The sequence below is a fragment of the Cyprinus carpio genome, chromosome A5 (assembly GCF_018340385.1).
Source record: "Cyprinus carpio isolate SPL01 chromosome A5, ASM1834038v1, whole genome shotgun sequence".
NCBI classification, from domain to species: Eukaryota; Metazoa; Chordata; class Actinopteri; order Cypriniformes; family Cyprinidae; genus Cyprinus; species Cyprinus carpio.
Window position 1 is genome coordinate 31,717,246 of NC_056576.1, and position 25,345 is coordinate 31,742,590.

At 36.1% G+C, this 25,345-nt stretch overlaps 4 protein-coding genes across 5 annotated transcripts in view; 1 reads left to right on the top strand and 3 right to left on the bottom strand.

The window, feature by feature from the left end:
- Nucleotides 1-2,477, bottom strand: part of LOC109088458 (atrial natriuretic peptide receptor 2-like) — a 43,943-nt gene extending 41,466 nt beyond the window's left edge. The window contains exon 1 of the mRNA XM_042756900.1: nucleotides 1,532-2,477. Coding sequence (XP_042612834.1) covers nucleotides 1,532-2,231 — 700 coding nt within the window. The 5' untranslated portion in view covers nucleotides 2,232-2,477. The remainder of the gene's footprint in view (nucleotides 1-1,531) is intronic.
- A 2,927-nt stretch (nucleotides 2,478-5,404) lies between these two features.
- On the bottom strand, nucleotides 5,405-15,355 carry LOC109088459 (anaphase-promoting complex subunit 2-like). 2 transcript variants are annotated; one of them, XM_042756902.1, is made up of 15 exons: nucleotides 15,306-15,355; nucleotides 15,109-15,218; nucleotides 14,668-14,925; nucleotides 13,019-13,341; nucleotides 12,068-12,200; nucleotides 9,761-9,962; nucleotides 9,552-9,671; nucleotides 9,350-9,467; nucleotides 9,072-9,250; nucleotides 8,772-8,913; nucleotides 7,748-7,823; nucleotides 7,405-7,608; nucleotides 7,098-7,230; nucleotides 5,852-6,093; nucleotides 5,405-5,745 (listed from the first exon to the last, which is right to left on the bottom strand). In XM_042756902.1, exons 2-15 carry the CDS (start codon nucleotides 15,211-15,213, stop codon nucleotides 5,533-5,535), a joined length of 2,448 nt encoding a protein of 815 aa, XP_042612836.1. In that variant the 5' UTR covers nucleotides 15,214-15,218; nucleotides 15,306-15,355; the 3' UTR covers nucleotides 5,405-5,532. The 2 variants fall into 2 exon arrangements, with proteins under 2 accessions (XP_042612836.1, XP_042612835.1); XM_042756901.1 differs by having other exon boundaries at nucleotides 13,019-13,344; nucleotides 14,671-14,925; nucleotides 15,306-15,354.
- A 660-nt stretch (nucleotides 15,356-16,015) lies between these two features.
- LOC109088504 (Sjoegren syndrome nuclear autoantigen 1-like) lies at nucleotides 16,016-19,696 on the top strand. The gene is made up of 3 exons (XM_019102665.2): nucleotides 16,016-16,328; nucleotides 17,720-17,919; nucleotides 19,377-19,696. Exons 1-3 carry the CDS (start codon nucleotides 16,277-16,279, stop codon nucleotides 19,470-19,472), a joined length of 348 nt encoding a protein of 115 aa, XP_018958210.1. The 5' UTR covers nucleotides 16,016-16,276; the 3' UTR covers nucleotides 19,473-19,696.
- Nucleotides 19,697-19,769: 73 nt separating this feature from the next.
- LOC109088488 (taperin-like) overlaps nucleotides 19,770-25,345 on the bottom strand; it is a 28,094-nt gene continuing 22,518 nt past the window's right edge. The window contains exons 2-4 of the mRNA XM_019102643.2: nucleotides 24,459-24,657; nucleotides 23,657-23,772; nucleotides 19,770-22,809 (exon numbers count right to left, since the gene is read on the bottom strand). Coding sequence (XP_018958188.2) covers nucleotides 22,747-22,809; nucleotides 23,657-23,772; nucleotides 24,459-24,657 — 378 coding nt within the window. The 3' untranslated portion in view covers nucleotides 19,770-22,746. The remainder of the gene's footprint in view (nucleotides 22,810-23,656; nucleotides 23,773-24,458; nucleotides 24,658-25,345) is intronic.

Sequence of the window (25,345 nt, forward strand, 5' to 3'; positions counted from 1 at the left end):
AGGGAATTTAACAAATTAAGACACTAATATCCTGAGTGGAGACAAAAGACATCCTCAGTGACATACATAATGTGTTCTCCTCATTCCATGCGTTATTGCAGTCCTGCCACAATAATTGTGTTTGACAGCTCAAGGGGTTATTAGAATGTCAAGCACAGTAACAAAGCAAGGAATCAAGCCACATTCTTGAAAATAATGGATTTCAAGGGTTCTCTGCAGCCCCGTAAATTCAACAAAGAACCCACTTCTTATCAAGAATGATTTGTTTGAATTATTTGTTTGGCGTATTGGGTTTTTAGGGTCTTTGAAACAACAGTTCGTTTGAGGTTTTGTAAGGAACTAAAAAAATAAAAACATTCTTAAGTAATTCTATTGCCTAAGGAATCTTTTTTTTTCTGCTTAACTGTATCTTTTGAATTCTGCCTACAAATTTTCAGTGTGTTTCAGTTAAAGGTAACTGTACACAAGGCATCCATAGATGTTGACTACATTGCTTTATTAACTGTGAATAGGATGCATGCCCTCCTGTTTTGGTGGTGCTGTAAATAACTCACACAGGGCACCACAGGGCCAAAAATACAGCCCGGGGGAACACAGGTGGTGTCAGTCCTAAACCAAAGCTATCAATGCCTCATTGTAGTCTTCAGATTTAAGATGTATTGGATCAACAATATCAATGTGGTTTCCGTGGAGGGATGCTTTATGCAATAACACAAACACGCTTTATTGATTAAAAAAGGTAAACCCTGTGTGTGTGCGCGCGGGAGGGTTAACAGTGACTGAACCAGAGAGAAATACTGTGCTATTTTGATATATTGCATTTTCAAAAAGGATAGCACTATTTCTTTTAAGTGTGATGTGATGTACTACTGTACAATATCATACTATGAATATGCAAATAAACTGAATATAAATGTTTAAAGTTTAGAGATAATTTCTATATGAACAAAGCCTTATTGTAGAATTCAGAATTTTACACTATAAAATATATAGTCATGTAACATAAAAAAGGGCATTTAATGTGGTAACTTCTAAATAAACCTTATATGAAAGTCATTTCCTAATTGTCCATTTGGGTAGAAATTTTAGTGTTTTGTACATAAAACTAATTTTTGTGTATTGTGTTTATAACTGAATATTCAGTGGGGTACCATGCATCAGATGGAAATGTTTCCTGTTTTTTTTGTACCATGGTATTTCAAAGAAAATAATCAAGGTGGGTTTTTTTTTCTTTTCTTTTTTCTTTTTTTACTTGGACATTATGTAATTTAAAATGCATTTGATTGGAGTGGAGTAAAAGAAAAATAACCATTGCATTGCAGTAATTTGGACATGTATCGTGTAGTACCATGATAACCTTTTAAGCAAATTGGAGTAAAATGTAAACACCATGATATATGAATTCAGTACCTTTACATCAAAGGATGATGGTTCTTTTTTCTTTTATTTTTATTGTTATTATTTTAATTTTAGTGGTTTCAAAATAGTGGCTAGAATCATAAAATCTTTTTTTAACTGAATCTAAACTTACTTCTCCCGTTGTCCTTTATAAATGTGATGATGTCTTTATAATTGAAAGACTGTGGATCTTCATACGGCAAAGCCACCACGGTGATGTTTTCCTCTCGCAGAACCATGTAAATGCCCTCGGAGAGGAAGTAATGAGGCCGGTCGTCTTGTTTGAGGTCGTGGAATATCATCACCGCGCGACTGCTCCAGTTAAAATGCCCGTGCAGATAATTGACAAAGTCTCCGAGTTTCCTGGTGGTCGGGCCCGTCCTGACAATAGTTTTAAACTCTTCCGACTTTTCAAAACCATACGCTGGTCCTCCAGCGGTTATCAGAGGGAGTTTCCAGTGGGACGCGAACCGTCCGACGGACGCGACCGAGTACGTGCAGCCGGGTCCGATGAACGCATCTGGTTTGTTGTAAAGCTTTGTGTCCACGGCGATAATCTGTGCCTCGTTTTCCGAGCAAGAACCAGAGGAATCCTCTGTGCTGAAGTTAAGGAGGTTGATGGTGTGTCCCCTTAAAATTCCGCTCTTATGAATTTTCTCTTGCGCCATACGGATCGCGGGGAGGACGCGCGGCGATGCCCACGAATACTTCAGATTGTCTGGCAGCATCACCGCTACGGTTATATTACGTTTTTCTGTTCTGCATCCCGGTATGAGTACGTATGTAAGCAGCACAATGAAAAAACTATATCCCATCCCAAGTCCCGGTCCCATCTTAAGTTGACAAACAAATCCTTGTGTGAGCGCGCAAGGGAAGATGATTTATTCTTCTCAGATCAAACTTAAATGAGTAAAATCCTCTTTTAAATAAATAGTACAATCCATTCGTGACTCCTTTCTTCTTGGTAGCCCAACTAAATTGCTTGACAGAGCCTCCTGGTGCTTTATTTGAGGGACTTCTCGAGTGCGACTCCTCAGTGGGACTGAGTGCGCGTGTACGTGTGTGGACATCCAGATGAGCGCAACTTCAACGCGCGCGGCCCTCGCACTGCCCCGCACGTCATGACAGCTACTAACAGATACTCTAGTTAACGGCTCCCTCTGTCTGCAGGTCAAATAATCTCCTTCAGGTGAATTTCAGGGGGTTTATCACTGTAAGAAATATTAAATGGTTGCGGTTCCTGGCTATATGGGCCATTCTACAGATTTGTTTTGGGGAAAAAAAATGTTTGTTTGTTTTTTTTTCCCAAAAAAATGTCTATGTATGCAAATTGTATGATATCCAAGGTACACAGTTCTAGTAATTGCGCAGTTAATTCTCATATTGTATTTTCAGAAAGTTTTGGAATGTTTGTCCTCTCCCCAAGTTTGTCACTACCGAAACAGTGTAATAGTAATGTAATTAGAAGGGTTATATTGACCTATTAAGATTTTGCTTACATCTGCATTGTTAATATATATTTTTGCTATTTTATTTTTTAGAGGTAAATCAATAACAGTAACATTTTTATAAATATATTAAATGTGTAATATATTAGATTTGTTGTATTTTGAATGCAATTTTTTCTTTGTAAAAGGCAAAAAGTTGATCATACTGATTTCAAAGTTAGGGATTCATTAGTTTGAATATACAATGAACCAATCATAACAGTATACTTTATTTTTGACAAAACATCCCATGTTTCGGTAGTGACTTCTTAAATTTTATTTTCCCCCAAATATGAGGATTATGTGTTCCCTTTTGTCACTACTAAAACAATGATGACATGTTTTGGTCGTGACTGTTTCGGTAGTGACAAATTTATAGGATAACACTAAAAACAAAGATGTCACTGCCGAAACTCTACCAAATGTTTAGGTAGTGACTGTTTCGGTAATGACAATTTTAGATACTTTTGAACCTATCTCAAATATGCTAATCAGCACATACTTAGCACAGTTCTGAACAGTTGTACACACATAAAAATTTAATGATATGGGAAAATTCCCAAAAAAGTGTGCTCAATTGCATCGGTAGTGATGTTCCTTAGAGTTACACACAGATTTTTCAGACTTTTAATCACATCTACCTCAAAATTATGGGGCCTACTCACCCTGTAGCTACGAGAGAGAGACAAATATGGACTAAAATGCCAATGGACTATACACTGTTTCGGTAGTGACATGAAAATGCAGGACACATTATTTATTTTTTTTTACATTAAGTTTCATTTTTTACAATATATATACACCCACCACACAAACACACACACACACACACACACACACACACACACACACACATATATATATATATATATATATATATATATATCACTTTAAAAGAATCAAAAATATATATATTTTTAAAAATAACAATAGAAAAAAATATTGTGGGTTTCAATGGATAATAGAAGGATCTCAGCAAACATCTAAGATTTGTAAACTTAAATGCTTTTTAAATGTGTTTTTGGTTGTGGGACAGCAGTTTGGAACAATTCTGTAGAATGGCCCATATAGCGTAGCCTACTCATTTGATCGCCCAACTAAACAAACTGCAAATCTGTAACTGTATATTACTCTACAGAATGTTATCTAGTAGATGGTTATTTTAGGTTTTAAATGTATATCACAAAACGTTTTCAGAACATTCTTGGGATAAAATGCTGCTTAATGGGTAGTGGTTGTAGATTTCTGAACTATTTTTAGAAGATAAATAGGCTATATGAAAATTATATGAAAGTCTGTGACATAATATGCTACATTACAACACTACTTGACTTCGCTATTATATTGTATTTAATTATATGTATATTGGCACTCAGATTTATACTCTGCATTTTGTACAGTACAGGTATTATGTATATGGCACATGCTATGTTACTTATACAGTGCCGTTGTTGGTAGCACATTGGGACCATTTGAGCATATGGTAATGTGACAATACATATTATAGTCCAATTTACATTTTAGTTTCAAGTATTATTTTTTTTTTAATCAAACAGTGATGGTAAGTAACAATTTGCAACAAAACCAGATAAAATAACTGTCATACAGTGGACAGTGGAATTGCCATTTTTTAAGCTGCCAATAGAGGTCAGATAAGTTAATCTGTAACAAGGGAGAACCATTACTTCCACACACACACACACACACACACACACACACACACACACACACAGACACAGACACACACACACACACACAATCCAAAATTATACTTACAAAACAAACAAACAAAAAAGATTAAATCATAAGTCCAAAGTCAATGTTAATGGATGGATTAGACACTTCACATACATTTTATGTTTAAAAGAATTAAAAAAGCATCTCTGTGTTCCAGAATCAACAAAAACTCCACTGAGCTCCAAAGAGATGGAAACTGCAGCATGTTTGCCATGAATCCACTTTCATCCAAGGCCAACCCAGATGCATAACTTGGTGTCAAGAGCTCTATCTTGGACACTAAGCAATGGAAAAAGCAGTGTGGTCTGATGAGTCAGCTCTCATCCTATTTCATACGTTTGGAGAAAGTCAGAATAGAGCTTTGGTTCACATGCTGATCATCCACTATGCTGCCCCAAGAATCACCAGGTTAAAATATTTGAAACCTTAGGGTAACTTCAGGAGCACAGAGTGCAGCTCTATGAAAGACTTATCTCCAGTTATTGGAAGCATTTGGTTGCAGTTTTTGCTGTTACAGGGGCCAAAATAAGATTTTAACTTTAAGAGGGCAGTTAGTTTTTCCACATGGGTGATAAGCGTTGGATACTTTTTTTTTTTTTTGCTTCAATAAAAATAATTAATAAAAACTATATGTTGGCTCAGATTGTTTATATTTTATTTCACATTTTATTTGAAAATCTAAAACTATTTATTATGAAATATACACAAAAACAGAAGAAATCAGGATGGTGGCAAAAACATTTTCACAGCACTCTAATTTACATAATAAAAAGACAGCAAGATGAGATTACAAAAATGTCATTGTTTTATTATTTTGCACAATGAGCAAACCAGAATAATTTGTGCCTTTGACAGAAATTACGAGAAAAAGTTCATGATTGTTTTATGGTCTCCACTCAATCGTTTCTGACTATTGAGTGGTCTTGGGTAGTCTGTAGACACCAGTGGACACAATAAGCTGGTGGGCTCTGACTTTCTTCTGCAGGAAAGCCTGCAGCTCATTCACATCCATCTCAGTCACCCCAGACCCGGCGGCCACAAACATTCGCAGCATGGAGTGGATCCTCTCCAAAGTCATGCTCTCCAGGTTAGTCAGCATGGCCTGAATGTAGGCCCAGAACAGCTGAGAAATAAAGAAAAAGCATTTGTCTTAGCATTATATGGCAAGTAAGGTCCTAAGCAGTGTTACATTACAGTGCTATGACAAGAGTTGTAAGAGTATAAATAACCTGTAGCTTCTCTTCTCTCTGCTCAGACTGTGTTGCGGTGTTGGAGTCTCCCTCCTCATCACTCTCTATGAGCATGACACTTCTGTCAGATCTCTCTCTGCAAGAGCTCGTCTCCTGCACAGTATACCGACCTCCAGCTTCTTCACGCAGCACACCCTGCTGCTGCCACAGCGCCAACTTCCTGCGCACCATCTCTTGCGGCACACCCAGAACGCCACTCAGCTCTTCCAATGTCCATGTGCCTAAAAAAAAAAAAAAAATTAGTAATGGAAATTCAGGCACACAAATAATCAAGACTGTATCATTCATTGGAACACTAGGTAGTGCACATGCTCATAATGATGAAGAGTCCTGCAGGTGTATTTTTATAGGTCAAAACCTGGAGACCAGTACAGGGAAATAAGGTCTGTGGTTAACACAATATCAATATATTTTCACGCTTTATTCTATGAACTAAAATACATCAGTAATACCCCTTTTATTTTACTTGTTTAGCCTTTACTTGTCTTGAAAAAGGTGGTTACTAACCAGTGGCTAAATAAAACTACAGAGGTTGTCAGGGCCTTGTCTACCAAGCAGTCCGCTTTCACAACCTTTTTGTGTTTATAATCACTTGCAAACTATTTAACTCCGACTTTCAGGGCAAATGTAAAAAAAAAAAATAAATACTGCTGTCAGAAGCTTAGTGATGGTGGCAATGAAGCCATGCAACTGTGGTGTAGTTTGTTTATAGCAAACGTTTAGCTCTTTATTTCTGCCAACTACATTTAGGTTTCAAACCTTAAGAATTATATTAATTTGTGAAGATTAGCACGATGAATCATAAACACAGAGCTAATTTTCTGCAATAATCCAAAAGCCAATGGATATTAGCAAAGTGTCATAAAGGCATAAAAAGTAAAAAATAAGAAGAAGAAGAAGAAGAAGAAGAAGAAGAAGAAGAAGAAGAAGAAGAATGCATTGTTCACCAAAAAGATTTTTTTTAAAAAAGATTTCAGTGAATTATGACTTTCAGTCTGTTCCTCATACAAAACTACTGTATGGTTATATTAAAACATTTTGGATATGTCATACTACCTTTTTAGTACTTTTTTGTAATTTTTGAAATTAGACAGCCAGAGCTGGTTTTCACTTTATGTGAAAAACTGCAGGCATTTAGTTAAGTAAAGTTACCTTTGTATTCCAAGTAAGAAAGTACAACATAAGGATGAAAAAAAAAAAAGATTTTTTGACTAATTGTCAATACCTTTTTCCTGGAAGTGTAAAATGATGGCAGCATGGATAGGAGTCACTGTGAGGTTTGCGATGGTTCTGTCCTCCAGCTCCACATCCAGCGTAACAGAACCCAGGTGAGGCTTCCATCTCAAAGTCCTCATGGCCTACAAAATAAAAAATAAAAAGAAAAAAGATACGGCTTTATGCATTTTCAACAGAACACTGGAATAAAGAAAAAAAAAAACAGGTGAGCATCATCACTGGCATGATTCAGAAATCTGTGTTTGGTCAGCAACATAATATCTGGGTCATAAAACAAAACACTGCGCTGGGAGTACCTTGAGTTTTTCAAAGCGGTGTGTGTAGTCCTCCATGGCTTTAGAGATGACTGAAGGCAGTTCCATCTTCTCGTCCTTCAGCTGGGGCCAGAACTCAGATGAGATGATCATGGCAGACAGTGGTAAAGTAGACTGCTCCTCTACAGGAAGACGACTCTCTTCCTCACGGATATTAGTGTTGATCCGCCGAGAGTCTGCTACATCCTGCAGAGAAAGACAGACACATTCAATATAAATAGCACACATAATGCAAGTAAATCAATTCAAAGTCACATATTATAATAACAGGATGAATGATAAACAAGAGACGTGAATTTGTGGACCGGAGCTGCGAAGAGCATACCTTTAGCATCACTTCACAGTAATGCATGTGGGACTCGCCAAACCTCAGTTTCAGCAGCTCTACATTGCGAATCTCTCTATAAACACAGAGGTACTATATACATTATTAACATGGTTAACAAATATCACTTCTTATTCTTGTTTGCTTTAAAGTGCCATGTCATGATGATTTTAGTTTGGTCACACTTTATTTTAAGGTCCAATTCTCACTATTAACTAACTATTAACTACGACTTTTGCCTTATTGAGACAAATTCCTAATTACTGCTTATTAATAGTTAGTAAGGAAGTTGTTAAGTTTAGGCATTGGGTAGGATTAATGGAATATGGTCATGCAGAATATGTGCTTTACAAGTACTAATAAAAAGCCAATATTCTAGTAATATGCGTGTTAATAAGCAATTAGTTAACAGTGAGAATTATTCCCTAAACTGAAGTGTTACCTTTAATTTTTCTTGATCTTTAATTATAGATCATGACACTATGAAAACTATTAGAACTGAAAACTTCTTCCCCAGTCTTTTTGCTAGGCTGAAACCAGGTTGTAAAAATAAATCTGCAATTTTCTCACAGATGAATAAATTTACATTTATGCATTTGCGAGATATTTATCTAATGTGACTTGCAGTGCATTTAAGGTATACATTTGTACATTCATACGTTACATTCCTTGGGAATTTGAACACCCACATTTAAACATCAACAACAACTACTTTTATTTCTCATTTAAAGTAAATCCAATTTCCACACATTTCTTAACATTTGAAAAAAGCAGTCTATAAAAAGAGAGCTTATCAACAGTCAATTAAACTTTAATGAAAAAAAGGTCTTTATTATAAGATTTAAAAATAATATTTTAAATATATTTCATTATATTTGAAAAATTCAATTTATTTATTTTACTTTTATTTGTTATTAATATTTATGTATTGAATTTCTACGTATTTGTATTTTTTTTCTTTGTAAAGAGGCTGTTATTGAAGCTAACTATTTTGGACTAAGTTTGAGTGTGTAAGGTGGGTTACCTGGCTGTGTTGTAGTTGAGCTGATGCAGAAGTCGGTCGGCCAGTACAGTCTTGTACTCATTAATGAAGATCTCTTTACTTCCGTAAATGCTGACCAGCAGACTGATGATGTCAGATGAGCGCCGTTTAGAGCCGGTTTTATCTACAGTGGCAATGAGAGAGAGCTGAAATGTGGATTACCTGTTAGGACCCAAATTTCTGTGACTGCAGACTGTATTGAATGTATTCTGCACACATACCAGTGGCTGGTACATCCTGAAAAAAATGTATTGAGTTTCAACAAAAATAAAAAACATTAACCTGTAAGAGCATCAGTGGGATCTGGGGTCCAGTCCTCTGGATCACTCCCCTCATCTTCACTATCCTGTGTCTCCAAGGTAACAGGGTCAGCTCGAGAGAGCTCATTGGCTAGATCAGTACAACCCTCTGTGTCACCCGTCAGACTGCCCACTATCTGACGCACAGTGTCCTCACGTGTTCTGTAATTCCCAACATTACAACAAAGGATTGACTACTTCAGAAATGGAACTGGTTTACAAAAAATCTTGAAACACACGTCCCCAGTGCAATTGACAAACCTGAGATATTTCCGAATGGGTTGACAGGCCACTTGCAAGATCACCATAGAGGGGTCAAGCTCTCTTAGAGCTTTAATGGCAGAGATGTAAACAGTGATAATGTCAGATGTGTGGACTCCTGAAGTGGGAAAAAAAAACCATGATGAATGTCAAATTTTCACACAAGTATTTAGCAGTTGTGAAAACGGACTGAATCACTGACCTGGATGCAGCAGTCGTGTTTCAAAGGCTGATTTGAGGGAAGCAAGAAGCTGTTGTCTCTGATTGGTCCGTTCCAGACAGAACTTAAGATCCTCAATGGCAGGAATAGACTCTGGAAAATCTGCAACAATTAAGCAGAAAAAAAATTATTTCCAATGAAACAACCAAGATGAGATTACAGGTAGTATGCTACATCAATGGAGTTCTCACCTCGTATGATGCTGAAAAGCTCCTCGATCCTCATGTTAACATAGATACGGCAGAAGAACTGGTGCATGTGACAGTGCCAGCGCTGGAGGAGAGCATTGGCTGGCTGACCTGTTGTGCCATCTGAAGGGGTGACATCGTTGCCCACCTCTTCCACCTTACTGGCAAACACCCTGCTCAGCCATCCCAAAACCTGCCCCAACCACTGGAAACGCAGAGCGTCAATAAGACTTAACACAATTTCTTAATTAACATTACTTTAAATAGACCCTTTAAGCTTGAGTATTAAAATGTAAAAACAAAAACAAATCCATCATATTCGTGAAGCCAATAAGCTAAAAAGCTTGCTTATGTTCAGAAATGAAAACCAATGACTAAGAACATTTAATCAATTTACATTATGATTGTGGTAGCACTTTATTTTACATTCATATACAGGTCCTTCTCAAAAAATTAGCATATTGTGAAAAAGTTCATTATTTTCCATAATGTAATGATAAAAATTAAACTTTCATATATTTTAGATTCATTGCACACCAACTGAAATATTTCAGTTGTTTTTATTGTTTTAATACTGATGATTTTGGCATACAGCTCATGAAAACGCCAAAATTCCTATCTCAAAAAATTAGCATATCATGAAAAGGTTCTCTAAACGAGCTATTAACCTAATCATCTGAATCAACTAATTAACTCTAAACACCTGCAAAAGATTCCTGAGGCTTTTAAAAACTCCCAGCCTGGTTCATTACTCAAAACCGCAATCATGGGTAAGACTGCCGACCTGACTGCTGTCCAGAAGGCCATCATTGACACCCTCTAGCGAGAGGGTAAGACACAGAAAGAAATTTCTGAACGAATAGGCTGTTCCCAGAGTGTTGTATCAAGGCACCTCAGTGGGAAGTCTGTGGGAAGGAAAAAGTGTGGCAAAAAACGCTGCACAACGAGAAGAGGTGACCGGACCCTGAGGAAGATTGTGGAGAAGGACCGATTCCAGACGTTGGGGGACCTGCGGAAGCAGTGGACTGAGTCTGGAGTAGAAACATCCAGAGCCACCGTGCACAGGCGTGTGCTTTTGAACCAGAAACAGCGGCAGAAGCGCCTGACCTGGGCTACAGAGAAGCAGCACTGGACTGTTGCTCAGTGGTCCAAAGTACTTTTTCTGATCGGATGAAAGCAAATTTTGCATGTCATTCGGAAATCAAGGTGCCAGAGTCTGGAGGAAGACTGGGGAGAAGGAAATGCCAAAATGCCTGAAGTCCAGTGTCAAGTACCCACAGTCAGTGATGGTCTGGGGTGCCATGTCAGCTGCTGGTGTTTGGTCCACTGTGTTTTTATCAAGGGCAGGGTCAATGCAGCTAGCTATCGGGAGATTTTGGAGCACTTCATGCTTCCATCTGCTGAAAAGCTTTATGGAGATGAAGATTTCGTTTTTCAGCACGACCTGGCACCTGCTCACAGTGCCAAAAACCACTGGTAAATGGTTAACTGAGCATGGTATTACTGTGCTCAATTGGCCTGCCAACTCTCCTGACCTGAGCCCCATAGAGAATCTGTGGGATATTGTGAAGAGAAAGTTGAGAGATGCAAGACCCAACACTCTGGATGAGCTTAAGGCCGCTGTCGAAGCATCCTGGGCCTCCATAACACCTCAGCAGTGCCACAGGCTGATTGCCTCCATGCCACGCCGCATTGAAGCAGTCATTTCTGCAAAAGGATTCCCGACCAAGTATTGAGTGCATAACTGAACATAATTATTTGAAGGCTGACTTTTTTTGTATAAAAAAACACTTTTCTTTTATTGGTCGGATGAAATATGCTAATTTTTTGAGATAGGGAATTTTGGGTTTTCATGAGCTGTATGCCAAAATCATCAGTATTAAAACAATAAAAGACCTGAAATATTTCAGTTGGTGTGCAATGAATCTAAAATAAATGAAAGTTTAATTTTTATCATTACATTATGGAAAATAATGAACTTTTTCACAATATGCTAATTTTTTGAGAAGGACCTGTATTATGTACTTACAGTAGTTATTACAATAATTGGGTAACAACTAAGTAATAGGCCTGACCCTAACCTTGAAGCTTACTTCAGCTTAAACTAGTCACCTTATATAACTCAGTACTTTCTTGGTTAATTACTATAAGAACACTTTATATGTACATAAATTAAAATGAAGTGCAACTATGATGCTTTTGACTTACTGTTTCTTAATCCTTGTGCATAATTATAAGCATCAACATTCTAAGGCATCATATAAAATTAAATAATGTATTCTGCTATGTAATAGGATGAAAGGTGTGTACATCATTGAAGTCTGTGAGAAAAGAGCTCTCGTATTCTCCCCTGCAGCGCTGCTCCATCCTCTGCTCTATCAGCTTGTGCAGGATGCTGGTCACAGCCTCCGAGCTCACACGTTCCAACAGCTGTAGTCTGGAGCTGAAATCACAAAAGACATTAATGAAGGCATTATATACCCTAACAATATACCTCTCCAACAAAGTGAAGTGTATATCACATGATATGCAAATTTTCTGTATGAGTTGAATAATGTAAAAAATGCAGTGAGCTCAACTTGACCTTCTGTAGCATCTCTTGACTCATTTGATCAGACTGTGATAACATGTCATAAGAGTTTACAATAAAAAAATACAAAGAAAGAGAAAGAAAAACTTTTCTCTCAGATGTTTATTTTTGTTGATATCTTAATCATCTTCTCCTTTTTCATGGAATTTTGATTAATATAAACAAGAAAATTATATCACACTGATAAATATCATGTAATATTTGATACATTTTTGGTAATCAAGTGAATTTTTTGTATTTACTACTTCTTGTATGATACCTTTTTGTAGGACACATTTGTATAATGGATACTAGATTTGATAAATAGTTCTCCTGTGGATACGTAATGACAACATTTTTTTGTAAAAATAATTTTCACTGATGCATCTGATATTCTTCCAAATGTTATTGTTATGCAGTAATAGCTTCTCTTGCTGGACATCTCTTTAAAGGTGTCAAATGTGAATACTGCATGATGTTACAATCTATTTTAAAAAGCTAGTAAGCAGTAAACAGCATGTCCTGTGTAATACGCAGCATGCTAGGATTCCATTCCAAACATTGACACAATTTGACTTCCACAGACATACATAACTCTTACACCACAGCAACATTATGTAAGTAATGACCAAACAACAAAGGAAAGGGCAACATCTGTAGAATTATCAGAACGGTGCTTCTTTTGAACTCACAGTATGTGGCTGAGATCTTGAAGCTGCTCTAGAGCTTCTAGACACCAACACAGGTGAGGGAGGGTGGCACAGCCTGGGCACAAACCACCTTCATCGTGTTCCGCTGTGCCCTCCTCCGCCTCCACAGCTTCCCCTGCCTGACTCATGTGTACGGAGAATGTGCGGCTGTAAAACTCCAACACACGCTCGTGCAGCACAGGTGGAGGAGAGAACAGTAGAATGGCACGAATGACAGAGAAAGCTCTCTCAGTCAGACCATGGGCTCCTGAACCAGACAAACCCCCACAGCTCTCATCCTGCCATGAGCCCAGTCTCTCAAGACCACCGAAAAATAAAAAAGGGAAAGAAAGAATAACACAGTAGACTCAAGAAACAACAGACGGTATCAATCTCACAAAGAAAAATCAGGCCCCCTAAAAATCTAAATTATAAATAAATACATTAAGACATCAAAACTTTTTAGATTTCACATTATGGGAATTGAAAATTTAAGGAAACAAAATTGAAGGGAACACAATCTCTAAATGTCCAGGAAAAACACAAGTTGTTTTAGCAACACTTAAAAGTTTGAAAATAAAACTTCCTACAGATCTCCATTCTTTTTAAATTCATTTTACAAAAATAAATAGCTCAAAGCTTGAATAGCTCTGCTCGCAAATACTACAAAATGGAAATAACCTTTACTGTACCCTCTGATCACAATGCAAAAAAGTAATGTTCTTTACTTTCTTCTTCTGTATTTTTGTCTTGTTTTCCAGTTTAAATGCTTAAAAATTCATAAACCAAGATAGATTTGCTTGTTTTCAATTAATAAAGTTTTTGATTTGAAGTTTTCATACCCCACTGACAGATACATATTTTTTATAGTTTTAAGCATAAACTCACTTAATTTTGTTCTGTTTCTCAGCCTTCATATCTTCATTTTGCAACTCAAGTAAATGTATCTTGATTTAAGAATGTTTCGATCTTTGTTCTGGAAAACAGGATACAAATACTAAGAAAAAAAATAATAATAATAAATAAATAATAATATATATATATATATATATATATATATATATATATATATATATATATATATATATATATATATATATATATATATATATATTGTGGTGCATGCAACATTTAATGCCATGACTTTATGAATTTAAGACAGCTCTAATTTAAGACATTTTAAGGCCTTAATTTGTGGAAGAGTGAATTAAGACATTTTAAGACCTGAGGGGCCAACTAGGAGGACTCTACAAACTTCTATGGTGTTCACAGGATGACTTAAAATTATTTCAGTTGTTGTTATTTATTAATATTGATATTATTATATATTTATATATTAAAACAATATATCTTAATAATAAAAAAACACACACAGAATCAGGATACATAAACTGAAATCATATTTATTTTTTTTCCCTCTCAATCAATGTACATTTTTTATTGAAAAATGTACAGTTCAGTGTACACTAGTATATATATATATATATTTTTTCCCCTAATTAAATAAGCTATTAAGTCAGCTATAATTATAACACAACTGCAACAATAAGCAAACCTTATACCTGTCTAAAATCTGTTTTTCAAATACATGTACGCTATGTTAGTATTTTAATTAACCTGTTAATAAAATATTTGCCATCGAGTTGTGACATACCAAGGAAAGGTTGCAGCTCTTGGAGAAGGTTTCTGAAGGCTGCCAGTAAAGCCTTTGCCCTGTCCCTCTCCTGTGACTCCCCCTCAGGCTGCTTGAGCCCCGTCCAGAACTCTGGAGCAACAAAAGTAGTCAAACGCACCTGCAGAGTCTCCAGCAGCCAACCCTCCACATACTGTCCCAGTCCATGTACACCCAGCAGCGTCAAGGCTTCAGAGAGAACCTCATCAGTCGAAACATTTGGTGGCAATGGAGACACCTAAAGAGTCATGGTTGGGTTTCAGCTTTTGGCACTCAAAGGGTACTTCAACAATGCTATAACCATGTACGAGTACCAAGGTACATGTCTTGTTAATGTAGCTAACATCAGAAGCTGGATTTAGCTTAGAAGCGATATCAGCATCCTTTTTACAGTCTAGTTACACTGTATGTGTACACTTACCAGTGCAGACGTCACTGTGTCCCAGGCAGCTGACAGCCCCTGTGGCACTGACTGCACCTCGTTCATCGGAGATGCACCGAGGCTCAGGTTGTAAACAATACTCATATACCCTGGGTGAAAAGTATAATATTCTGTGCAGTTATCATACGTGGATATTCATTTTACTCCGTGACTGTTTTTATCCAAAATCATATTACCGAAGCCATTCAAAAGATCCTCCTCATCTTCTTCTTCTTTTTATTTTATTGTTGTTTGGCTTTAGGTATTATTGTTGTTTTTACCGCCACCTACTGGACTGGAGTGTGGGCAGTAGCTTGAAGGAAAGGAAGTAAACAATAAAAATAAATTAATAACCTATATATTTCTATTAAATTCTTTCACTTATCCCAGTATTTTTTTAAATAATACATTAGGAGACTATGTATTTCCCTAGACATTTTTCCTAGCAGATTTTCCACTGTCATGTTCTGTTTTCCAATTTGTGTTTCTAACTCCCTTCCTTCTTCTTCATACCTTTTTACAATATAATAAAATATGTTTACTGTCTCTTGTATGTTGCAGTGGTTGCAAAGACCAGTGGGGTGTTTTCCTATTCTCTGTAATTTAAAATTTAAACCAGCATGACCTATTCTAAGACGTGCAATTATATTTCCTTCCTTTGGATTCCCACTTATGCCTACTTATGCCTTTTTTTTTTTTTTTTTTTTGGTATGTCCCTTAATAATGGTTTTGATTTCTGTTCTACATAACGGCATTTGTATATCAACTGTTCCGTGCTTTATTGATCCTCTTGCTTTTTTTTTTTTTTTTTTTTTTTAGGTTTTTTTTAGTAATGAAAACTTTTTTATATACAACTCTATCCTAAATTTTAAAAAATAAAAGTCTAACGGAAACAGCCGTGGTGACGCTTCTTGAACGTTCCCATGGATACAGGAGGGAGACTTGACTTAACTACTTCTGGAATGTGTTCTTTAAAGTTACTCTCCTCGCAGATGTGTACGATTTTAAGCCCGGTAAATTCGTGGCTTGCTAATTAAAGCATTAATCTGACTCAGAAGGTGCAACAAGCTAACAAACTTCACTGCTACGCTGCATGAAACGCTTTTTGTGATTAAACCAGTGCAGGCAGGCTTTTCGTTGTAGTTAGCGAGCTAGCCTGCTAATCAGAATGACCCAGCAAGGAGCTGCACTGCAAACCTACAACAATGAGCTTGTCAAGTGTAAGTAGACACGACCAAAACGTATAATTTTGGTGTCAGGGGGAACATAGATTTTCTTTTTGATAATTTTTTCTTCTAGTTGCATGTACTTGTCATGGGTAGAAGAAACGTGAATGCTGCTAGTCTACGTTGACATTTGTAGTCATTATACAAGCTTTGAAGTGATTAGAAGACTAGTGTGACACTTATCAACCTTTGCCTTTCTTCTTTTCCTGAAAGAACTAGAAAAGAACAGCTTTAATAACCTATTGATTGCAAAGAAGATGTGTGTTTTCGTAAGAGACGTCAATATGATGTCCTTTAAAGTTTCTGGAGAAACGCAACGAATTCATTAAATGACATTCAGTGGTTTCAAGAAGAATTTGGACACGTGTATGTCAGTGTCATTGAATTAAATAAGTCAGATCAGAAGTCAGTTCTCTTTCAGAGTTGACATAGGTTCCCAGCAGAGTAACCACATGTGTAAGTTAGTTCATCACAATAACTATGAACATGAAATCTGTTTTGTATCTGTTCTAGTTTAAATGTTTAAAATGAATTCATCTCAATTCGCAAAAAAAGTTTTTTTTTTTTGTCTTAGTACATTATTTTAATAAAGACTCATGCTCACGAAAGCTATATTTATTATTATTATTACAAAAATACAGCAAAAAAACTATAATATTATTTTAAAACTTTCTTTTTTATACGTTAAAATATAATTTATCATTGTGGAGGCAAAGCAGAATTTTCAGAAATACTTCAGAAATCATTCTGATATGGTGATTTTTTTTATCAGTGTTGGAAACAGTTATGCCGCTTAATTTAATTAAATGTATTTATTTTTTTGAACCTATGATATGTTTTTGAGGATTTGTTGATGAATAAAAGTTCAAAAGAACAGCATTTTTTCAAAACATAGGCTAAGTATTTTGTAACAATATAAGTTTTTACTATCTTTTTTTTTAATCAATTTAACATATCCTTGCTGAATAAAATGCTGAGTGTGTATTGTGGAGTGTATATTGTTACAATTATATTTTGAATAAATGCTGTACTTTTCACAGGTGCACACACACACACACACACACTGTAGGGTAAGTTGGGGAAACACTTTGACAGATGGCCAGTCCACCAATTCATTTTTTGTTTCATGTTCATTGAACATGGTGTGATGCATTAGAATTCACATAGAGTGACCTGACTGCTTGAATCAGTGTTTGATAAAGTTCTGCACATTATTGCTTACATAATTAGTAGGAGGAACTGCTGACACTCCCTTTCAGCTATCATAAAAATGAATGTAAAGAAACAAGGAAAACACTACTGAAACATATTTTCAGCATGTGCCTGAAGCTGCCTTTTAATTTATTTTAGGAAGTGTCCCATTTCATCCTCCTTGTCTTTCTCAGGCATAGAGGAACTGTGTTCTAAAAGAGAAGAGCTGAACCGGCTGATCCAGCAGGAGGAAGCTGAGAAAACTCGTCTGCAGCATGATATCCATGTGCTGACAGAGAAGCTGAGTCACGTAAATGAGAGCCTGGCACGCCGCCTTGCTGCCCGTGCTGACTTTGATCGCACCATCGCGGAGACAGAGGCTGCGTACATGAAGGTAAGGACACGGTCAACCTGTTTTTAATATTTCATATTCTCCTCACTGGAAGGGAGCAGAAATACCAACAACTAGCTTTATTAATGTTGCACAGGTGAGAACTTCAAAGTGGGAGAGGATTTGAATATTATATATTAAAAAAAATGCTTTTTCACAACCATATATCTTAAATGAAACTTATATAACATTTTTAACGTTAATTAACCGAGTTACTTAAAATTAACACAAAACTAATGTTAGCTTGCTAAGCATGATGAGTCAATTTACCTTTTAGTGCTTAATCCTGTTCTGTACAAACACAGTTCAGTAATTTATGGTAGCGACAACCACACACAGGGAAGGAGGTATGTCTTGATTCAGTGTTACCAGATCTTGCAATAAAAATGCAAATAAGATCAAGCCCATAATAAAAATTAAATCCAAGCGCGTTATCTTGGAAATAAGCTGCATATCAAATTATCACAACCTGCACCTGCCTACTTTGTCTCCATAATATGGAGCGCTTTATGAGTCAAGCCTAAACAAGTCCAAAGATGCTTAATAAGTGTTGCTTATAATAAGTGGACATGGCAATCCTTCTAAATCAGAGGAGTCCAAACTTGGTCCTAGAGGGCCACTGTCCTGCAGAGTTTAGCTCCAGCTTGCCTCAGTTCACCCGCCTGGAAGTTTCTAGTATGCCTGGTAAGTGTGTTCAGGTGTGTTTCATTAGGGTTGGAGCTAAACTGTACATCACAGTGGCCCTCCAAAAGCAGGATTGGACACCCCTGTTCTAAACATAAACAGATCACGACGGTGTGAAATCAGCAAACATAAGTCTTTGGTTGATGTTATGTTATTACTTTTGTCAAAAATAGGAAGTACCAAACACATGAGATAGCTAAGCATGTCAGTCATCGAAATTTCAAAAGTGAGTTCTCTCTCACACACAAAATGATCATTTAGGGATTCACTCCCATATTTAAATGTAGTTGTCACTACTGAAAATTTGCAGTGTGTACTAGGGATGTCAATATTCGATCATTCCCATGAATGATTGTCGTTTAAATTAACGATCAGTCAATTGATTAATTGCTAAACTTAATACTGATGCATTTATATCGCAGTAGCATATTGTCACTGGCATGACAGGATGTGCAAATGCCACTCAAAACGTCAGCTTCCTCACCTGAATGAAAGAGGTTTTTAGTCTAAATAAAAGCCTAGTAGCAGAATTGTAAAATGAATAGAAGTGATAATGGTCCTGTTATAAAACGAAGAGAGTGCGCCAAAGTTACATTTGGGGTCATTTTACTTTGTTGGCTGTTCCATATCCTCTTATTTTTTTTTATTTTTAAGTTTTGTTGGTTTTGTTATGTTTAAATTGAATTTTTATGGCTAACTTTGCTGAACCTCAGTGTCTTTTTTTTTTTTATCGGTGTCATTATGGTTTGACTAAACCTCTCCTCTGTCTGTCTCAGATTCTTGAAAGCTCTCAGACACTTTTGAGTGTTCTGAAGAAGGAAACGGGGAATCTGACCAAAGCCACTGAACCAAGAAGCAGCAATGATCATTGAATAATGCAGAATGTTCCATCTATCTATCTATGACTATATTCCAATAATCTCCTCTCTCACTTCTTTTATCTTTACAAGCATCACATCTTGTAATCACCACACAACTCATTCCTATTTGGAAGTTCTGTATGTAATGTAAATGTTTGTAATGTTTTGATACTGATTAGTGTTTAATATAATGCTTTTATTTAAATGTAATGTTTTAATAAAGTTGTGATGTATTTTTATTTTTTTTTAGTTTTTATGGGGAATTTCTGTATGCAAATATTATCCCCAAGATAAACTGTGAACGATTCATAGCTTTCAGTTGTTTATTGAACATTTCCTTGTTTGACATTTTTTCCCCTCTAAATTCATCAAAACCAAATTGTACATTTAATATACTCTTGATGAAGAAACAGAAAGGATGAGGAAATGTTTTGACATACGTACAGTACATTAACCACCAGAGCAATGAGCAGCTTGACTAGAGTTACAGGAACTAATGAAGCACTTGAAGTGGCATTACATTTTGTAAGACACAAAAAGTTCCCAACCCTCTGAATGTCTAATATACATCCCTCAAGAATATTTAATGTTTGTAAAGAATATCTGGAGGATCTGCTGTAGACTGGGATAAGCCGAGTGCTAGAGTGATATACTGAACTAGAATGTACAGTAAGACTTGGCTGAATTCTAACACTTGGTGAAATTTAACATTCTCTTAAATAAAAATTGCCCTTAATTATGTGATATATATAAAAAAAACACAGGTTCAAAGGCTTTGTTCAGACAGGCAGAAAAAAAGTGTCCCCCCCTCACACCACCCCATACACACAAATACACTACCATTCAAAAAAAGACTCAAAATACAAACTGTCAGTAAGATATTCTTACTGGGGGGGGACAACATTTAAAGTAAGATTTTTATTAAAAGAACAATCAAAACCTGACATCCACAAGCTGACACCAGTGGTTATATCTGTGGCAACTGATGAAAATATACCAGATACAGACTACACTGTTTGAACTGGATCCAAATTCATTACTTTCAGAATAAGAACAATCAACTCCTGACATCCACAAGCAGATGTCAGTGGTGAAGTTTATGGCAACTGATGTAGATATAACCGATATTGTCTACACTGTTTGAACAAATGGATCCAAGAGACTGAATAAGAAAGCCAAATCGGAATTGTGTACAGTGTGAACAAAGCCAGTGTCTTAAAGAAAATGGGCAGAAAATGTTGATCAGCAGTTTTGAGCTGATAAGCTGGTGCTTTAAGTCAATGTTATGCTCTCAATGGACACATTAATTTTTGTGAAATAAATTACAATATGAAAGTAATTCCTAAAAGCCATTATTCCAACCAAGAGCTGTGTATGGTGCAAAATAAAGCAAAAACAAAACAGTGCAAATGATTGAATACAAAAGCACAGGACTAAGATTTAAGCTGTCCTAACAACACTCATGTAACTTTGTACATGATGTCCTATATATATATATATATATATATAATATATATATATATATATATATATATATATATATATATATATATATATATAAACTATCCCAAAGCACACCAGTGCTACTATTTGCCCTGTGACTAAAAATATGGAAAAGTGATAAAAGATGCATGAAATAAATTATGAAAACTTCAATCTGGAGTGTACAAACTATACATCAATACTGGTCGGAGAGGCTGTGGAGATACGTGAGCAGATACACCGAAGCCATTTAACAGATCTGACACACTCAAGTCAGTTGGCATTGTGTGTATGTAGTCTTCATGTTGTGCGTACACACACACACACGGCCCATGCATACAGCGTGCTCACTCACAAACCCACAAAATAATGTTTCCTTCATAACTAAAACTGACCGCTCCCCATTCGTACTGTAAGAATGTCCAGTCCAAAAAACAAAATTATATAAACTTATGTTATTGACAAACTGCTTAAACTGACATACTAAAATAAATTTAGGTCAATGCAACTGAAATTTCGCACAGCATAAATCTCAGTCAAGACCACTTCAATGTCATATTTCACTCCAAATGCAAAGGAATAAATAAATAAATAAATATAATGTATTATATTTTTCTTAAACAGTATTAGAGGGCGAATAATTAGGAATAACCCATTCCACAGAAATTATCATTACCATCATGTGAAAAATTATTTAATAATACAATAAAAACTGTATTTCAATTATGTACCGTAGTATGTTTTTTTGTGTGTGTAAAACACTAGATTATGATAATAATGGGGGGAAAAAAACTCACATGTATTATAAAAATGAGAACGTAGGAAGGAAACGTTTAAATGTCATAACAAAAATGTTACAATGGTGATTCTAAAAACAGCCTTAATTTTATTTATGCAAAATATATTTTCTTTTTTCTTTTTTGGGGTGAAATGTAACCTTGGCATGTCTTCACTGCATTTATGTTTGCATGGGTGATCAAAATTATGATTAAAATGTTGAGTGGTTAATAAATTCTATTACCATGAAAAAGCAAAGTGAAAATGAATGAGCTTACCAGCTCACCAATTAAGAGTTGCTCTATAAAACCGATCTAGAATCAATAAGTCAACACTAACATATTGTTAGTATTTCGGCTGTATAGTATATATCAGTCTGTGCATCAAAAATGACTACCTTGAACGAAACACAGGCATACAAATGAAACTAAAGTGGAGGACTTCTATAGTTTGGGAGTCATGTCAATACAGACCTACACATGCACATACAAAAACATCACAAAGAACAAGGATTGTGGCACTCTTTTACCAGTCATACATAAACAAGTCACTCATTTCATTTTTTGTTGCTTCACCCTCTTATTGTCCTCTTCCTGGAGTCCCATTACACCCACTCAAGTTTCCTTCTCTATTTAAAGGACAGTCTTTCATCTTTCTCTCTTTTAGAAATTTGGTCACTTTCATGAGGTGAGGATTACATACAAAGAGCAAGTATGTGATGGAAGAGTGAAATTCAAGAGCGGAATGGCTATTTGAGCCATTTTCCATGTTAACAGAGTCCATCACAATCACAATTGGTGGCGACAGGAGGTCACTTCCGGATGTGAGTGATACATCTGCTGCGTGGACCAGCAATGAGGACAGTCCTGCTGTTGAAGATGATGGCGCACAGACATGGAATACAGAATGTAAGTTTACGTGCTGGTTGCTACTGGTTCCATTGTTCTGAACGTTGTTTCTTTGCATCCAGGCTGGTGCTGGTAGGCAGGCAATGGTTGGTCCCCTATTTTCCAGACGTCTGGAAGGTTTAGAAGTAGAGCGCTGGTTCACTGCTGAAGTCCGACAGAGAGGAGCTATCAGCAGGTGTCAGCTGGTGAAAAAAAAAAAAAAAGAGTATGTGTGCAACTTGTCTAGTACCGTTGGAACAATGGAAATACAGTAATCAATACCTCAAACCATCTGGCTTGTTCAAGAGAGATGTGCTAATATCTTTGGTCACTAATATTAGTGTGGTCACAAATAACTGACAATAACACAAATGTTATAACAACGACGAAAATGTTTTACATATTGCAGTTAAACAAAAACTTTTTTTTTCTTTTCTATTTTAATATAATTTAAAATGTACTTTATTGTTGTGATGGTAAAGCTACATTTTCAGGAGTCATTACACCAGTCTTCAGTGTCACACGATCCTTCAGAAATCATTGTAATATGCTGATTTTATACTCAAGGATTTTTCTTATTATCACAGTTATTATTTGCTTATAGTTATCAATATTTTGGTGGAAACTGATACTTTCAGAATTCTTTGATAAAACATCAGCATGAAACAATTAAACAATTAAAAAAAAAACTGTTGACCCCAAACATTTGAATGGTAGTGTTTTTTCTAGTTTGCGTTTGTATGGTTATCTCTGTCACCCATTGGGACTTTAAGAGGGACTCCTGTTATTCTGTAAACACAGAGAACAACAATAATAACTGATGGGAGTCACTCATGCATTTCAGTGACAGTGTCATTCCCATAGAGGCCACAGAGAATTGGGTGAGGGGTTTATTTTCACTTGGGCCAGAAATCAAACACCCAGAACACTCTAGCAACTAGCAAGCAATTCCACAGAGATCCCATAATGTCCTCATTTTACATGGACGGGAACCAGTATCATGTTCTTCTCATTTTACACCACAATTGTGTACATATTCGTTTTTCTTACCATAACCTCCTCTGTACTCTGTGAAGTATCTTCCCCTGGGTGAGCAGACTCATCAAGCTTGTGTTCTTGCCAGGCGTTAAACTCCACTGAGTGTTTGGGTGTGTAACTGGAAAGATCTGAGGATGAGAAAAAAGGCATTAATGTCAATCCAGACTGAAGAACTACTCCATTTAACAATACATTAAAGGACTTTATTATTAGGAAACTATTATATTAAAATGGAATATTAATAATAAAACATTCTATTGTATTATACATTTTATAATACATTTTTATCATTTATATTATAAATTATATATAGTTAAAATGATATACATTTTAACATTTTTATATACTTATCTCTAATATACATATTCCCTTTACATTTATATAAATTCCATGTTATTTGTCAATTACCCAAATGCAATAAATGTAACACCTCATGACTGACCAGCAGGTGTCAACAATGTTCAAATCTAGACCCATACAGCTTTAGTGTAAAGATGAAGGTGGTCTACTGTAACCCAGAGAGATCACCATCATCAGTTCAACCATTATACCAAGCATTACTAAAATATAGAAAGTTAATCATTTATTTGTATATCTGCTATGGATTTTTCTGGTCCCACTTCCTGCAAGACTACAAGAAATAGACCCCAATTTTCATACAAACCATCATCCCAAAAGATAGGACAAAAAGTGCATTTATTTAGTGTGTAAAAATAGTATGTGAATTGGATCCATTTCCTGTTCACCTCATCTGTGGCTTCTGTGCCTTCCTCTCATTCTATCCATTTCCTGTCATTCTTCTCGTCTTACTCACCCGTGGTGTTGTTGGAGTGAGTGAGTGAGCTGGTGTAGCTGGCGCGAGGAATGCTTATCCTCCCTGCAATGAACCCTCCATCATCTTCTGCTTCTTTTTCTTCCCCTTCCTCCTCGTCCTCTCCACTGTCCCACACACTGCTCTCGGATGGGTATTCGAAAGTGCTCTGCAGGCTGGACTCGTTGAAGGATATTTTCAGCTGTGGTGGAATCAGAGGACAGTTTGTTAGGTTTCACAACAATTATAAATAGACCTGCATGAAATCTGGAGCGGATAGTGAAGGAAGTGTCCAGCATACATGTGAACTCTTTCGATACTATTTAAATGCATCCTAGAATGTACATCATGAAGTTGTTTAAAAGACGCCAAGAGCAGTGATCTAGGCAAACTAGGCATCTTTGAAAAAGATAAGATAGAGTAGTTTTGATTTGTTTAAAATTTGAACATATTTAACATCACTACATAATTATCATAATTCCACTGTTATTTTAAATGAAAATTAATCTTAAATGTGGGAAATAGTAATAACGCAGTATGAGGTGAGTCCAAACTTGTTTATGGCACTATGGCAAAACGGCGGGTCCTGACCAAAACAAACTTTTGTTTAGCAGAACTTTACCAGGCCTGTGCACTTGATATTTATCAACACAAGGGATCTATGGTAACAAATGGAGACATTTTTTGACTATTCTCATAATGCAAATGAAAGGGAAATGGTGGGACAAAAATTTAAAGCATTAACAGAAAACAAAGTTCCGTATTGCTTTACTTCTTTCTCACTCCTTACTATGGTTTATATAAGCATTACTGTTTTTGATGATGTCTGATAATCAAAGTCAGTCATGGTCATAAATGCTGACACAAAAATCAATGCTGGGAAACTCAAA

Excerpts from the sequence above, each read along its gene's own strand:
- LOC109088459 (XM_042756902.1), bottom strand. The coding sequence starts at position 15,213 with ATGAGTATTGTTTACAACCTGAGCCTCGGTGCATCTCCGATGAACGAG. Across the intron at positions 9,672-9,760 it reads GCTTTTCAGCATCATACGAG|ATTTTCCAGAGTCTATTCCT; the intron begins GTGAGAACTCCA and ends TAATTGTTGCAG. Across the intron at positions 6,094-7,097 it reads TTTACACTTCCAGGAAAAAG|GCACATGGACATTGGAAGAG; the intron begins GTATTGACAATT and ends TTTTTTTTTTAG.
- LOC109088504 (XM_019102665.2), top strand. The coding sequence starts at position 16,277 with ATGACCCAGCAAGGAGCTGCACTGCAAACCTACAACAATGAGCTTGTC. Across the intron at positions 16,329-17,719 it reads CAACAATGAGCTTGTCAAGT|GCATAGAGGAACTGTGTTCT; the intron begins GTAAGTAGACAC and ends TGTCTTTCTCAG. Across the intron at positions 17,920-19,376 it reads CAGAGGCTGCGTACATGAAG|ATTCTTGAAAGCTCTCAGAC; the intron begins GTAAGGACACGG and ends TGTCTGTCTCAG.